The sequence below is a fragment of the Sminthopsis crassicaudata genome, chromosome X (genome assembly GCF_048593235.1).
Source record: "Sminthopsis crassicaudata isolate SCR6 chromosome X, ASM4859323v1, whole genome shotgun sequence".
Taxonomy (NCBI): domain Eukaryota; kingdom Metazoa; phylum Chordata; class Mammalia; order Dasyuromorphia; family Dasyuridae; genus Sminthopsis; species Sminthopsis crassicaudata.
The window spans coordinates 26,688,027-26,703,907 of record NC_133623.1 but is presented as its reverse complement, the minus strand read 5'-3'; the positions used below and the strand labels follow the sequence as shown (position 1 = coordinate 26,703,907).

General features: G+C 43.7%; 1 protein-coding gene across 2 annotated transcripts in view; it reads left to right on the top strand.

Moving 5' to 3' along the window:
* The window catches only part of UPRT (uracil phosphoribosyltransferase homolog), a 121,858-nt gene extending 106,401 nt beyond the window's left edge, over positions 1-15,457 (top strand). For both annotated transcript variants that reach the window (XM_074277272.1, XM_074277271.1), the window contains 6 exons: positions 4,975-5,017; positions 7,460-7,529; positions 9,960-10,022; positions 12,246-12,407; positions 12,890-12,988; positions 14,168-15,457. In XM_074277272.1, the coding sequence (XP_074133373.1) occupies positions 4,975-5,017; positions 7,460-7,529; positions 9,960-10,022; positions 12,246-12,407; positions 12,890-12,988; positions 14,168-14,274 (544 nt within the window). In that variant the 3' untranslated portion in view covers positions 14,275-15,457. The remainder of the gene's footprint in view (positions 1-4,974; positions 5,018-7,459; positions 7,530-9,959; positions 10,023-12,245; positions 12,408-12,889; positions 12,989-14,167) is intronic.
* The last annotated feature ends 424 nt before the right edge of the window (positions 15,458-15,881 follow it).

Below are 15,881 nucleotides of genomic sequence, written 5' to 3'. Positions count from 1 at the left end.
AGTTTCAAGAACAAAACTTAGAGATGCCAATGCATTAAAAAAATCCAATTAAAATATTGAGTCTAATAAAAATCTACTATATGAGGCTTGAGTAAATGCTTTAGAAAGGCTGGTATTATTTGCTTTGGTATTTCAAGATCTTAGTAATCCTCCTGCATTTTAGCTCTCTGGATTCTTTATAATGTGCATCTATTTTATAGTAAACCTAAGGCTATAAGAATCTTAACAGCTCTCTTCAGAGTTTTGAATGTTCAATCAGGGTTCCTTTTTGAGAAGGGGGAGAGGCCAATTTGCCAACTCAGGGAGCCCCAAACCTGACATCGGCTTAGCGCTGGGACTCGGGAATAGCCAAAGAAATGCGATGTGCCCGCGTCGCCAAATGGCTGCCGTTCTACTTGTGCCTGCATGTGGGACTCCGGGAATTAGAGGCAAATGGAGTATTTTCACTGTGGCTGCTGTGCCTTCATCAATCAGGATGTACAATTGAAAGGGCAGTCGGCTTAAAGTTTAATTTGATTTCCATGCTATGAATTATGAGTGTCTGGATGTTCTTGTCTGTTTAAATATTAGGCAATATTGAAATGGTTTTGAGCATTCTGGGTGTGTATCTTGCTTTGCACTGGATGTTCTCTGGATTGCCTTTCAAATAGAAGATGATTAAAATGTCTTTTCAAAGCTTTATTCCCAGTAGGAGAAATGCAGTTTAGTGGTTCCAAGGCAAAAAGGAATCGAGTTAAGCTTTTCCTCCAAGGTTCTATGGCTAATGAGGCCTAGGGTTAGTTTTCATAAAAGCGTCCCCATTAATAGAAGATCCATACCCCAGCCAAGCTCAGAACCGGGCAAGTAGAAGGTAAACATTTGTTGATTGATCAGTCAGACAAATATGTGTCTCTCCTTGGCTTAACAGAATGTCAGTCTTAGCAACACTGCTATGAATGTAAATGTAGTTACTGAAGGTGACTGTGGATTTAAAAAAATGTAATCAACTTATTGTCTTCTATCTATATTTGAATTCCGAAATTGATTTAAACTGAAACGGAGCTGATCTGGAAAGCAGCAGGGGATAGGCTAGTGAGGACCGTTTGAAGTAGGCCGCCCTACTGCAGCTGCCTCTGGATTTCAAAAGCTCCGTGATTTCATCTGCATGGGCGACACAGAGCAGGCTCTTCATGCCTTTGTCAATGGTTTCATGCATCGCTGTGGCCAAAGACTCCCTTACCCATTGGGCCTATCTTCTGGTGATTAACCTCTCTGCACTTGCTTCTGAAATGACAGAGGCTGCCTGTGGCACCTGAATCTCCAGGTCTGTCCTGTGGTCTCTCAGGTTCAGGAGGATCTGGCCAAGCCAGATCGGCTGACCCAGCCTCCTGAGAAGTCAAGGTCCCCACCAAGAGGCCATCGGCAGATGTGCGATAAATACTTGTTGATTGACCCTTGTGTTTATGGAGTTTGCATCAGGAACGGCAGTGGTATGGATTTTAATGCACATTGGTCATTACTGTGGTTTTAAAAACTGTAATCACCTTGTATCCTAGCTATATGTTAATTTCTAAATTGATTGAAAGTGAAGAGCATAGATTTGAAGTCTGGAGAGCAGCAGGGAATAGGCTAGTAATTACTTGAATTACTAGTGATTATTTGAAGTAATGCCTACTTGCTACAGTGCAAATATGCCTTCTTGGAGGCTCTGTCGGGAACAGAAAGACAGTAAGATTTTCCTGAGCTATGTGCATTCTGCTCCCAGAATGGGGTGTGTGCATGTGTGTGCGTGTGTGTGTGTGTGTGTGTGCGTGTGTGTGTGTGTGTGTGTGTGTGTGTGTGTGTGTGTGTGTAGGGTGGTTGGGTTGTTTTTATTTGGAAGATTGGAAAAAAAGGGTTCGTTCCTCACAAGCTCAATGAAGCTGCTACCTCCTGGTAAAGCAAAGAGAAAAAGGCCTTGCATTTAATTTTCAATTGCAAAACAAAAGATTTGTGAGTTTTTGGTCACTCAGCAGAATGGGGGAACATTGAATTAGAGGAGAGAGAAATATTTAAATAGATGGATCAAGAGATATAGTTGCTGTTTGTACATTCTGTGTTTCTTTGAGAAAATGATAAAAATCATTTTTGGAAGACTGCATTGGTCTAGTCAGGGCTCTGTTAGAAGTCTTCCCTAAAAGCTAGTCCAGGCCCAGCACATAAAGCAAGGGGACTCACCTTCAGTTTGTATTTCACTGCCCTTTTCCTTTTTTTTTCACAGGGATGTTGTAGAGTTAGATTATAGAAATGAAAGGCAGCGAGGTTTAGTGTGGCTGTTGAAAGTCGGTACTTGCCGGAGGCCCGGATTCCGGGGTACATGTGTGTGTGCATGTGAGCTGAGCCCCCTAGGGGAAGACACTGGAGTTTGAGTAGGAATATATTTCCTGTATTCTTAGAAGTTGATTGTTCTATCATAGTTGATATTGTAGACAACTTACTTAAATAGTTCTGTTCAATGTGATTAGGAAATTAGTGAGAGATGTTGGTGCTCATGCTGTCTTCCTCAAATGATATGAAATAAGAAATTATTTCTTCAGTAGTTGTGTTGTGGACATCCTTCCCGATGCAGATGCTTTCCCCCTACCCTCAGGCAAAGGCTCCCCTTGGTGACGAGCAGCCTCTTTCTATCCAGCCTGAGCATTTCCACTGACTGAGATTTTGACTGAGAATCCAGACTCATCTGTACACTATTATGAGGCATCAGAAGAAGACTTTGATGGAGGAAAAAAAAAAGACAGGAGTTATATATTTTTTAAAAGTACCTATTACAACACATTCTCTTTTGTTTTGTTTTTTAAATCAGATATAGGCTTAATACATGACACTTGTCAGGTATCTTATAGAGGGGATTCTTGTTCAGGTTGTGTGGTTAAGAGGAGATGGTTTCTGAGATTTTTTTTTTTTTAATTTTTTTTTTATTATATATATATATATATATATATATATATATATATATATATATATATATATATATATATATATATATATATTTTTATAATATTATCCCTTGTATTCATTTTTCCAAATTACCCCCCCTCCCTCTATTCCCTCCCCCCGATGACAGGCAATCCCATACATTTTACATGTGTTACAATATAACCTAGATACAATACATGTGTGTGAATATCACTTTCTTGTTGCACAATAAACATTAGAATCCGAAGGTACATGCAACCTGGGCAGACAGATATTAGTGCTAACAATTTACATTCACTTCCCAGTGTTTCTTCTCTGGGTGTAGCTACCTCTGTCCATCATTGATCAACTGGAAGTGAGTTGGATCTTCTTTATGTTGAAGATTTCCACTTCCATCAGAATACATCCTCATACAGTATTGTTGTTGAAGTGTACAGTGATCTTCTGGTTCTGCTCATTTCACTCAGCATCAGTGGATGTAAGTCTCTCCAGGCCTCTCTGTATTCCTCCTGCTGGTCGTTTCTTACAGAGCAATAATATTCCATAACCTTCATATACCACAATTTACCCAACCATTCTCCAACTGATGGACATCCATTCACCTTCCAGTTTCTAGCTACTACAAAAAGAGCTGCCACAAACATTTTGGCACATATATGACTCTTTCCGCTCTTTAGTATTTCTTTGGGATATAATCCCAGTAGTAGCGCTGCTGGGTCAAAGGGTATGCACAGTTTGATAACTTTTGGGGCATAATTCCAGATTGCTCTCCAGAATGGCTGGATTCTTTCGCAACTCCACCAGCAATGTATTAGTGTCCCAATTTGGTTTCTGAGATTTTAACAGGTTCTGTAATTCCTCTCATTTGATTCTGAATATAATTGACTTTCCCTTGGAAGTGAATGATACTGCCCTTCCCTTCTCTTGGTCCAGCATTTCTGAGGTCCATCAATATGTTTTGAGCTCCAAAGCATCCTGGGGCCAAATTTGTTTGACCGTCTTTAGAGTAGCCCTTTGCATTCTTGCTTGTTCAATGTTATAACAAGTTTCTCCCAGTGAGAAGAAGTGAAGGTGGTTTCTATAGCTGGCTGCAGATACCTGGTGTGCCGGAGTAATGTGTGCTTGACATATGTCCTTTTGGGTACCTTGGCCTGTGTGATTTGGGACTCCTACAGATAGGATGGTTGCACAGAATGTAAATCTATTCCAAGTGTCAGTCACAGCATGGTTGTTTCTATGACAGAAGCCAGTTTGGTGGAGAGGTGGGGGCTCTGGCCATAGATAATGAGAGCAAGTTTAGGCTCATAGCAATAACACGGCCTTTCATTTGAGGTTGGGCAGTGCCCCAAGCTGGAACTCTGGTTTAAACAGTGGGAGCACAAATCTCAGATTCATTGTGAGTAGGCACTGTAGGGTCAGAAAGGATGGATGCATATGGAGAGAAAAGCAGAGAAAGAACAAAATGTCTTATGAAATGGAGGGCTTGGTTTTGAAGAAAGTCATAAGGGGCTCTCATTAGCTTGAGAAAGAGAACTTAGCTTTGGAGCTAAAGGCTCTTGAAAGGTATAGGCGAAAGGAGAGCTTGATTTATTTCTTAGTACAAGCTTTTAGGAAAGAGTAAGAATGGAGGGAGGAGCCTAGGGGGAAAATTCTGGTTTTATTTGGATAGTTTTCTTAGGCACTTTGTGTACTTCATAGATTTAATGATGCCCTTTGATCTTAGAGAGCCTTTTCTACTAAGATATGGGGACTCAAATTCCTGATTGCTTTGGGCATGCTGGACAAGCATTTTTCGGTGCCATTTATTCAATAAAAATGGTTTCTCTGGTTTCTGGTAAACATCTGCACATTGCACATAAGAGATTTTAGATGTGTGTGTGTGTGTGTGTGTGTGTGTGTGTGTGTGTGTGTGTGTGTGTGTATGAGAGAGGAGGAGGAGAGACAGAACAGATGTTGCAATCAATGTTGTTACTATATGTATAAATTAATATTTTGCCCTAAAGTTGTCATTCAGACTAAAATTGTTCTATTCTCTTTTAGGACAGCCAGTCGAGGGGACTTCATGTTTTCTGCAGACCGTTTGGTAGGTGGCGGGGGCCTGCTTCCATTTTCTTAACTGTGATTCTTGCTAAGTGCTACCCAAGGGTAAAAGGGAGGAATTGCCAGGCAGTTGCTATCCTGGTGAGCTTTTATGGTTGGAATAAAATTTGACTTTTACCCCCTTTCATCTTAAAGTCCTTCATGTGAACTTATTTTCTTTAGCATTGAGAACCTACTGTCTCTCTGGTAGGTGTGCTTTACCCTCCCTTCCAATCCCCTCCTCTCAGTTTGACTTCTTGGGGCTGGGCCGACTGTGAGTACCATGTACATAGGAACTCAAAGGAGGATCAAGGGTACCCAAGAAATGAACTAGCTAGGGCCCAAGGACTAAGACTTTTGTTGAAAGGAGAAAGGGAGGGGTTTGATCGTTGGCAAGAAAGGGCTTTATTTCTGTCTGCAGCTTCTCTTGTCTGTTATGTTTTGGGGAGGCACTTGGGGTTTAGTGACTTGGCCAGGGTCACACACCTAGTGAGTGTCTGAGGCCAGATTTGAACTCAGGTCCCCCTGACTGCAGGACCAGTGCTCTCTCATCTAGTTTTCTCAGGGATACATTGAATAATAGGTTGAAATGCTTTCCTAGTACCATCCTTCCAACAGGAACTTGTTTCTCTTCAATGGTTTTGCCTACAAATCCTAACCCGGCCTAATAACTCTAATCTTGTGTGCAGGAGTGTTTGTTAGGCAACAGCCTTTTGCCTTCCTGTGGCCAGATTTAAAGTTTTGGACTTCTGTTGGATTGAGAAAAACAAGTGTGTTGTTCATTGCTAGACTCCGTCAGCAAGCATTTGTTAGGTGCATGAGGAGGTGGGGGCAGGGCACACAGCCAGGGCCTTCTGCCAAAGATGCTTCTTGGATGCCAGGACAAGGATGCTGGTGTTGGAGTAAGAACAGCAGAAACTCACTGGATTTTAGCCTCTTAGCTTTAGCCAAATAATGGAGGAGAAAACTAATTTTGTTTAAATAATCATCCTGTCTTAAGGTGTTAGTTATTCTACTTGAGTTTTCCTCGAGGCTAAAAGAGCACAGCTGACTTTTCTGCCTTTGGTGTTGGAGGACCTGGCTTGAAATCTTGACTGCCATTTATTGTGGGACCCTTGACAAGCTGCTCTGTGGGCCTCAGTTTCCTCATGTGTGAAATGAGGTCTTGATCACCCCAGAGTTAAAGGTAAAAATTGTTTGGGCTCACAGGGCCATACCAAGCCCCATTATTGCAGTTAATGTCAGTAGTTTCTCTGCGCTGACAGAAATCGGCTCAACTACCTTCCTTTTTATACCTTGTACCACCTAGAGGGACTGGGTACAGGACGCTGTTAAGGATGGAGGAGAAACCAAATGTTCCCTAAATGAAAAGAAGATCCAGTCACATCTTAGACCCTTGGCTCCCATCTGACTAGGATCCTCTGCAATTTGTTTATTCCTGGCTGAGGTGGGGGACAGGCAGTGCTGAGTGAAAGGATGGACTTGGGAAGCACCTTTTTCTCCAGGTAGAACAGCAGGGAACCCTGGGCTCTTCAAAGAAAAGAATCTTGGCTTTTCCTTATAATTTGCTCTTATGAAATAGACATTTTCATTGAAAGTGGTGGCTGGAGGCTATGTGACATACAGAGGTCCTGGGGTTCTGGGACTTCTGCCTATTGCCTGGGGCTGACAAAAGGGCTCTGCACCACTTAGCATTGATCCTTCGTTGGGTTAGGATAATGGAGCCCAAGCCCAGGTCTGTCTCTGTTTTTTCTTTTTCAATCAGTAATGTCATATTGATTGCAGAAAATGAGCGGTGCAGACTCTGTCTGGTTTTTCTTGCCAGAAGGTCCCTTTGGGTAGCAGCTGATCCCCTTTGTGGATTTTCTTCCACATCTCCTGGAGTAGTCACTGGGAAGCCTGTTGGGGTAAAATTGCCTTGATCCTTTGTTTACATGAACTTTTTTTCCCCTACCCAAGTAAAAAGGGGAGAGAGGAAGAAAAAAAGAAGAGACAAAGAGAAAAGAGAAAGAAAAGGAGTGGAGAGGAGAGAGACAGATTGTTTGAAATATCATAGCTGCCATAAAGATCGCTTCATCAAAGGCAGCAGTGTACCACCAGATTTGGGGCCAGAGGACCTGGGTTTAAATCTTGCCTCTGTATCAGCATGGGCAAGTTAGCTTCTTCTCAGTAAAATGGGGGTGGGGGAAGAGGGTGATAGGCTAGGCTGAACTGAGCTCTGAGGTTTTTTGCATCTCTAATGTTCTGTGCTTTTAGGATGGGCGTAGATCAGTGCTCTCTGAGGAAGGCCCTCTTTCTCCTGAATCCTTTGCAAACGCTCTTGTGTCCTATAGATAGTGCTGACTTGCTGCATGGCATTCAGTCCGTGAGACTAGGACACTCAAGGCTGGGATGTAGTAGGTGCTAATTCACTAAATCTTCCATAATTCTTCCTTTTGCTGTATAGATCAGACTGGTTGTAGAAGAGGGATTGAATCAGCTGCCATATAAGGAGTGTACCGTGACCACTCCAACAGGTAAGCAGGACAACACTTAGCAAGCTCTTGGAAAGTTTGTGGGGGAAACAATAGTGTGGCAAGCTGGGGGGCCCAGGAAAGGAAGCAGCCGGAAAGAAATCAGTGTGCACAATGAGGCGTCTCTCTGGAGCTGGTCTTTTTAGAGTCTTAATGAACTCTGTGAGACATTTAGCGCCATGACTTTTTCTTAATGGTTTGCTTGTCGATCCAAGTTAAAGGTTAATAAATAGCCTTCGCTAGGCAGGTGTTGCCTCCCTGATGGCCTGTGCACCTTGGTGGGGAAGCTACCGGTTGGTAAATGGGACAGCCTGGCTCAGCATTCTATCACATGCCTTAGGTAGAAGAATGATAATTAGACAAAACAATGGCGGTTGAGAGCTGAAAAGATGCCTTGGGCATTCATTTCTGAAAATAGAGTTTAGCAGCTTGGGGCTCTAGGCGGTTCGGGGTGTTACTTCCCCTGGCTTACCTTGTAAAGGGTAGGCATTGAGCCCCCAGAGATCCCTCAGATGATTAAAGTGCTCTGTACACCTTCAGAGCCTGCATAAATGCTACTCATTATTCTGATTGTTGATCTTGGAGATGGGTGTGGGGGCAGCATTGGGCACTGGCCTGGTGATCGGAGCTTTCCATGCTGGGGTTGCTATTGGTTCCAAAGCCTAGGGAGGAGGCTTGGAATACTCTTGCTACTACATTCCTGAGTGTGGCTGAAGGAGGTTAAATGTAATGTGGAAATAGTGAGTAAAATAAAGATCCAGTAGAACACAGGTAATGTTCATTTGGGGTTCTCTAAGTCTTTGTGCAGCGCAGGGATCCTTCCATATGGCTAAGTGGCCCAGTTTCTATTGGGGTTTGATATTCCTGGTGGGAGCCAAGTTTGTCACTTATTCTTTGTGAGCCTTGGTTTCCTTGTCTTGTCAGAGTTGTGGTCACTGCGTGGCAGGGCTGTGATGATATAAATGAGATCTGTGCATGGGATGCTTTATGACCCGATAAAGCATTCTGCTTGGAGAGGCAGCTTGGTATGTATGGGGGATGTCTGCCATGGCAGACCCTCTTAGAATGCTGGTCTCCTATCAGTCTAGTGAAGTGGGCATTCACAGGCTGTTGTGACAATACTTTGTGACTCTTTAAGTGCTTTCACAGTGCCAACTCTTAGTACTAACAGCAACCTCGACTGTCCAAGGCCGTGAGGGCCACGAGGGGAGATCAGTGATTGAGTTGGCCTATCCTCTTTTGGATGGAGTCGCTGGGTTTATGTTCGGGGCACCAAAGGGAGCTGTCTAAGTGAGCCTGCTGCCGTCATTCACTTCAAGGGAGGGGGGAGGAAACCAGAAATTGGGCCTTCTAAGATGCCAGTGATAGTGTAGGATGGCCCGGTCTGTTGCTTTTTTCAGGGCATTAAAAACTAAATTTTTTTAAATTCAGGAATTAAGTGGTTTTCCACTTAATTCACTTTGGGAGAAAATGGGCTTTCACCTCACATTCTAATATATATATATATATATTTTACATTAATTTTTTTATTAATTTTATAATTATAACATTTTTTGACAGTACATATGCATAGGTAATTGTTTACAACATTATCCCTTGTACTCCCTTCTGTTCCGAATTTTCCCCTCCTTGCCTCCACCCCCTCCCCTAGACGGCAGGCATCACCATACATATAAAATATGTTATAGTACATCCTAGGTACAATATATATGTGCAGAACCGAATTTTGTTGTTGTTATTCACATTCTAATGTTGATAACAGACCTTTCTGCAGTGCTTTAAAGTTGGCAAAGCTCATGATTTGAGCCTTAATGCAGGCCTTAGGAAGTCAGAATTGTGAGTATTATTATTCCCATTTATGATTGAGAAAACTGAGGCTCTCAGAAGTTGTGACTTGCTCACACAGCAAGAGGTGGGATTTGAACTCAGTTCTTCCTCCCTTTTTTGTTGAACTCCCTGAGATTTCTTGTGGAGGGCTGAAGGCATTCCTCTAAAGAGCTCTGTTATTTTCATTGCTTCATATAAAAGTGTAACAATAAGCAGCCTTTAGTACTTGAACTACTCCAGGGCAGATGCTGCCTTTGTGGGGCATAGATGGGTTCCTGGCCAGTCATGACCTCTAGGTGTGCTGGAGACATCCCACAGTCCAGATCCTGGCCCAGGCCAGCGAGGGCCTCCTGTAAAGCCTCTGGAGATCCCAGGATGGAAAAGAGGGTTTCATTGTGGCCTTGTGTGTCCTTCTCTCAGTTGTCCCTTATTATCGAAAACAGATGTTGATTGAACACCTTCTTTGGGCAGAGGGCGATGCTCATGTGCTAGGATTGTGTTTGGAGAGGGCGGGTGCTCATCTTTTGCCCTAAACCAAAGAAGTATCTGCTTCAACAGTGAAAGATAACATTCTCTTCCCCCCCCTTCCCCTTTTTTCTGTGACAGGATATAAGTATGAAGGAGTGAAATTTGAGAAGGGGAACTGTGGGGTCAGCATCATGAGAAGCGGTAAGTCTGTCTGTGGTTTGGCTCCCTGACCCCCAGGGGTCCCGTTTGTCTGCTGTAATTGCCACCTATCTGACCTGCTGCTTTCTCTCTGCTGCCTTTCTCTCCTTTTCTCCTGGTGCCTCTGCAGTCTGGGCCGGTGTGCTGCCGAGCTTGGCTAATTTTAGAGGCAGTCTCTTCCCCAGGGGCCTGTCTGCATGTGCAAGGTTGCATTAAAAAAGGAGCAGGGGAGGATGGGAGGATGCTGGGTGAGGGCTGTGGTGGCGTGGAGATGGTGATGGAGGGAGATGGTGGAGAACTCAGCACCAGCCTAGGGAAAGCAGAGCCCCTTTGTTTTATTGTAGACAACGGCCATAGTGGCTAACTTGTTGGGTCTTTTTCAGCATTGAATGATTTAGTGTGAGTGACTGTGTAGGCAAAAGTACTTCTTGGCAATAACTGTATCGCCCCTTGCCGGGCTTGGCGATGTATTTGAATGGACGTGCTCCCCCCAGAGCTGGCCATGAAGCCCTGTGCATGTGGTTAGCACACAGAGCAATGATCTTGCTCTTCTCTCTCAGCAGGCTGGACGCTGGGGAGAAACCCTGAGAGCTCATGGATTTGGGGAAATTCCCCCCATGGTTTTTATTAACAAGGAAAGGGCTAGAGGACATCTGAGCAGTTTTCACAAAAATAGGTGTTCTAAGCAGGAGATAATGGACAGAAAACACTTTCCACATCTTAGGGACATAAATGCCAGGTGTTATTGTTGGTGTTGTTGGCATTGGTGTTAGTGTTGTTGGTCTGCAGTTCCCAGGCCTCTGGTCTGCTGATGTTCATTCCCCGAACCTTCTACTAACTTTCTTCTGAGCTCAAGCAACATTTATAGAGCAATACAGGGGTATGCTTGTAAATGTTTGACAACTAGGTCACACACACACACACACACACACACACACACACACACACACACACACACTCGTTTAAGTTAAATTCGCATTATTACCATTTTCTTAATTCTAGGCAATCAAGAAAACAATAAACCAAGTCCTGATTTGTGGTGATTGCTGATTTCTGAGGTGTCATTACTCACTGAAAATTTACCACTCAGCCCTCACCTTGGCTCTAAATAGCTGCCCCATGGATAAGCCTAGTCTTGATAAGTGGAAATGGCGCCTATGTGTAGACCGTTCTTCAGGTCATTTTGTTCAACCTTTTTTGAGTTGGTGAGATATTCGAGGAGGGCTCTTCAGATGTGAAGTTATTCATTCAGCAAACATTCTGGACCTACCATGAAGAACTTTGGGCAGGGGCTAGGTTGTAGATAAGCATTCTGTAGTTTGTTTCTTGCCTCCTTGAAATTTGATTACTTCATTTTATGACTTCGGGCTCCCTGGCTAAAATGAAGGTCATCAGTGGCTGCTCCTTCAGAGTGGGCTGGCAGAGCCTATTGGGCACTGTGTTAATTCATTGCTGCACCAAGTCACACAATCTTGATGACATCGTCTTCTAAGAGCCAATCATCTTTGATTTTTAACGTCCATTTCCTTCCCAAGAATCTTTCATTCTTAGCCTGAATGAAAAGGACATTGTCACATAGATGAAGTGCCAAATCTTGAGGAATTTAAGCATCTTATTTAAAATAATGGGAAGAAAAAATGTTAGGAATATGACAGCAGATCACAAGCCAAGAGGAGGACAGGGCTTTTTCTGCCTCACTAACCTTGGAAGTGCACTAACACCAGACATTAGAACTCTAAAAATCAATCCTCCTTTTATAGTATATTCAAACGTCATGACTCTCCCCCCCCCCCCCAAGTGAGGACAAAGTTTATCACCTTCATTTTCTCTTCAAGCTAAGCAACTGAGGCATCAGGAGGTTAGTGTCCTGGCCAGTTCCCCACACAAGCTGTCAGTGAAGGGAGTGAACTTGGGTGCCTTGCATTCCAACATTTTGCTTCTTTCTTTTTCTTTAGAAGCACCTTTTTTTTCTAGTAAGTTGCAGCACAGCTAGCTTTAATAAGAAACACTTATAATAACCAAAGGGTTCCATTTTGGAACATTCTAGAATGCTGATCTTAGCTTATTGGAGCTCCTGCTCTAGGCCAGGCATTGGGAGTCTCTTCAGACACCGGCAGAGGAAGCACCCACATCTTCTGGATGGTGCCGCGTCTGTATTTGTACCAACAGCCTCGGGGAGGGTGGTGCTTTACCTCTCACCTTGTTCTTCCTCCTCTCTGCTCCTAGGGGAGGCCATGGAGCAGGGTTTGCGGGACTGCTGTCGCTCAATCCGAATTGGAAAGATTCTGATCCAGAGTGATGAGGAAACCCAAAGAGCCAAAGTCTATTATGCCAAGTTCCCCCCCGATATTTACCGGAGGAAAGTCCTGCTGATGTATCCGATTCTGAGTGAGTGTTTGGCCGGAAAAAGAAAGAGAGGAAAGAAAGGAGGGAGTGAAAGATGGGAGAGAAGCTTGGGAAATTTGAGGGAGGGCTCAGCTCACCCTCCAGGCAGGAGCAGTGCGAATGTCTTTAAATGATACATCAAGGCAAGGGATAAGGATGTGGATAAGAACACAGAGAGCGGCATGCTATGTCTGTTCTCCAGTCCAGTGAAAGCAGCTGTGGGTTTCTCACAGATTTCTCTTTGTCGCTCATCTTTGTGATCCCTAGTTTTCTGGTCTTCACACTGCTCCTGGGATTCGCATCACTCAGCACGGGCCAGTGGGCTTCTGAAGGCACACATAGGGCATGAGAACCCATCGCTACTGAACAGGTCCCTTTCAGCATAGTTTTGTCTATGAATTCCATTAGAAAGCTGCTGAGATTCCTTAAAAGAATTAGGTGCTCATAAAAGAATTTTAATGGCCTTGGGTTTCACTTTATTTCAGGCACTGGAAATACTGTCATTGAGGCTGTAAAAGTCCTTATAGAACATGGTGTCCAACCCAGTGTCATCATCGTCCTCAGTCTCTTTTCTACTCCTCACGGTAAGTGCTGACTTGTGGGGAAATGTGCATCTGCTTAGCTTCTCTTATGGAAAGTCCTGGCTTTATCTGCTTCCTTGTTAAGTCTGTCCCCAGTGAGTGTGTTGAAAATAACTATGTTGCTCAGTCACTAGAGGAAATAGCACTTGGGAATGTAGAGCCAGATTCTGCTGTAGCAACCTGTGATTCAGCTGAGTGTTGTAGAAAGGCCTCTGGACATGGAATCAGAAATATCAGGGTTCTATCCTGGGTCTGCTGCTTGGTAGTCTCTCTGAGTGTCCATTAGGGAGCATCCCACTTTCCAGTGCCTGCCTCAGAGGGTTGGGGGGAAAACTCTGTGCAAACTGATCTTGGAACTGTCAGGATGTCCATGTTTTTGTCAGCATGGCCATTCCCTCCATTGCCCCTCTGCCTCTGTGGGTGCTCTTTGTGAGACATTGAGTGAGATAACCACAGCAGACTTTGGGTAGCCTGGAGATGAAGCCCTAGGGAAAGGGCTGCCAGTCCATGGTTGGGCCTGAACTAGAAGCTTCTAGCTTGGTGTAGGACCTACCAGAACGTGCCTTAGCTCAACTCTAGAGGCATGATGATGAGGCGTGGGGGGGGGGGCAGTAGTAGGGAACACATTAATCCAGGACAAAGTGCAGAGTGCTCTGTAAATGTGAGCAACAGGAGTTAGCATTAGTTAATTTGAGGCTTGGGAGCCATTCATTTGAAGTTCCATAGAAAGGGAGAGGTAAGGGCAGTTGGTATTAGTTGTTGGGTGGAGGGGAGGGCTTGCTGCTGATGCCTGGCAGGCTTCCGGGCATATGGTGGAGGAGACCTCCCCTCTCAAAGGAGGTATAATGACCTTGGAAAGTCAGTTCCCTCTTAGGAAGAAGTAGGTAACTATGAGATGGTTCTGATGACTTTAGGCTTCATTTGATTCCAAGCATGGAAATACTGTCATTGAGGTAAGTATTAAGTCCATTTTACAGATGTGGATACTGAGGCTTGGGGAGTGGTTACAAAACGGCTTTCCCAGACTGATGCAGCCAGTGAGCGATTGTTAGGGCTCACGCTTTCTGTAACATTGCTATTCTCCTTTTTCTGCTAACCCATTACTCTGCCCCCTCAAACCAATCAACCCATCCAGTCTTGGTATAATATTAGTTTTCCTTTGTCCTTGTTCCTTTTCTCAAGGTGCCACATCGATCATCCAGGAGTTCCCAGACATCACAATTTTAACCACAGAGGTCCATCCTGTTGCACCAACACATTTTGGACAGAAGTATTTTGGAACAGATTAAATTCGAGAAAAACTGGGTTTCCCTGTCCAATATTATAAGAGCATATTGAGTTTCCTCTTATCTGATTTTGGTTGGGGAATGGGATGAGCCAGTGAGGTAGAAGGGCTATTGAAATAGATTTCTTTTTTCTGGGCCAAACAGGAAATATTGGTATTCTCTTCATTTAATTTGGTTATTTCTTGACTGTTGGAACCAAGTGCAGTAATGAGGCACACTCAGCTCTTAGAATTGATGAGAATTTTAATAATGTGCTTATTTAAATTACTGAACTCTTCAATGAATTAATTTATTCTCTAGTTTCTGAACTGCCCTGCTCTGAGGTTTCTTGTAGTTACAAATAAACCCCAAAAGAGTCAGTTCTCTAAGGCACACTGGGAGTTGTATTGTGCCCTGTTTGCTTTCTTCTTCCCTGAAGGGGAGGGTATGCTAAACCCACTTTCCACCTTTCTCTCTTCTGTACTTTCACAGTTTGGGCGCTTTCTGGTGACTCGGAAAGAAAACTGAATGCCTCTGGAATTCCTCATTTTCTTTCCCATCTGTGCTCAGCAGGCAGACCCCAAGATGTCGGTCCCAGAACATGTGTTTGACTTTTCAGATGGTCCATTATATTCTTTGTGGCTCACTTCCCAAACAGTGTGTGGCTGGCTGGGCAGTGAAGGAAAAGGGGGACCATTTTGGCAACTGGACTGTAGCAGTGACCTCCACTGACTGCCCCAGGGAAATCAGAATGGCAACCCAGGAGGCCTAAGTACAGCTAAATACCATCAATCCAAAGAAAGAAATGGCTGGTTGTGAGTGGGGTGGGCTAGGAGGTAGTGGCAGGCAGAATGGTTTCTTGCTTGGTCTTCTGGCCAATAAATGAAAATGTTGTGATTTCATATTGATGGTTTTTTTTTTTTTTTTTTTTTTTTTTTTTTTTTTTTTTTTTTACTAAAAGACTATGATTTGGAAAAGTCATTTGGCAAGTTTAATCAGTTGTAGATGTGCTAAATGGAACAAAAGAAGGTCATGTTTTGTACGATCCCAATAATTTGTGGGTGTTGGTTGCTATTTTAGCTTCCAATTTGGAGAGGAATTGGTTTCCAAAATGGAAAGGAATCATTTTTGAAACAAAAGGTTCTTGGTCAACTGCTTGTAAAAACCTGTACCCTATTTTGCATTGATATTAAAAGAAATGATTCTATCAGTGTTAGTTGGCTGATTGCTTGACTCATCAGGAATTTGTGGGAACACAGGCCGAGGTGTGACCTGCTGCTGCTTTTTCGAAGTAGAAGACAATCTCCACCAGCGCTGAGCTGCTGAGAAAAATGTCAGCGATGGTTGATGGGCATTGGGAGCAGGGGGGGCTCGAGAGCCAGTGTATAGTATGAGTGCTCACCTTCTGTTTTGTTCCTTTCATTTTATAAATGGTTCAGAAAGGAGAAGGAACTTGGTCATAGTCACGTAGCTAGAGAGCATCAGAACCTGTATTTGAACTCAGCTTCTTTACTCTAAATTCATTGCTTCTCCTATTGTGTCTTTGACAGAAAGGTAGCAGTGCCTTGATTTGTGATGCCTCTGCTGGCAGAATCTATACTGCAGTTTTTCTGTAGGGATGTGGGGAAAGA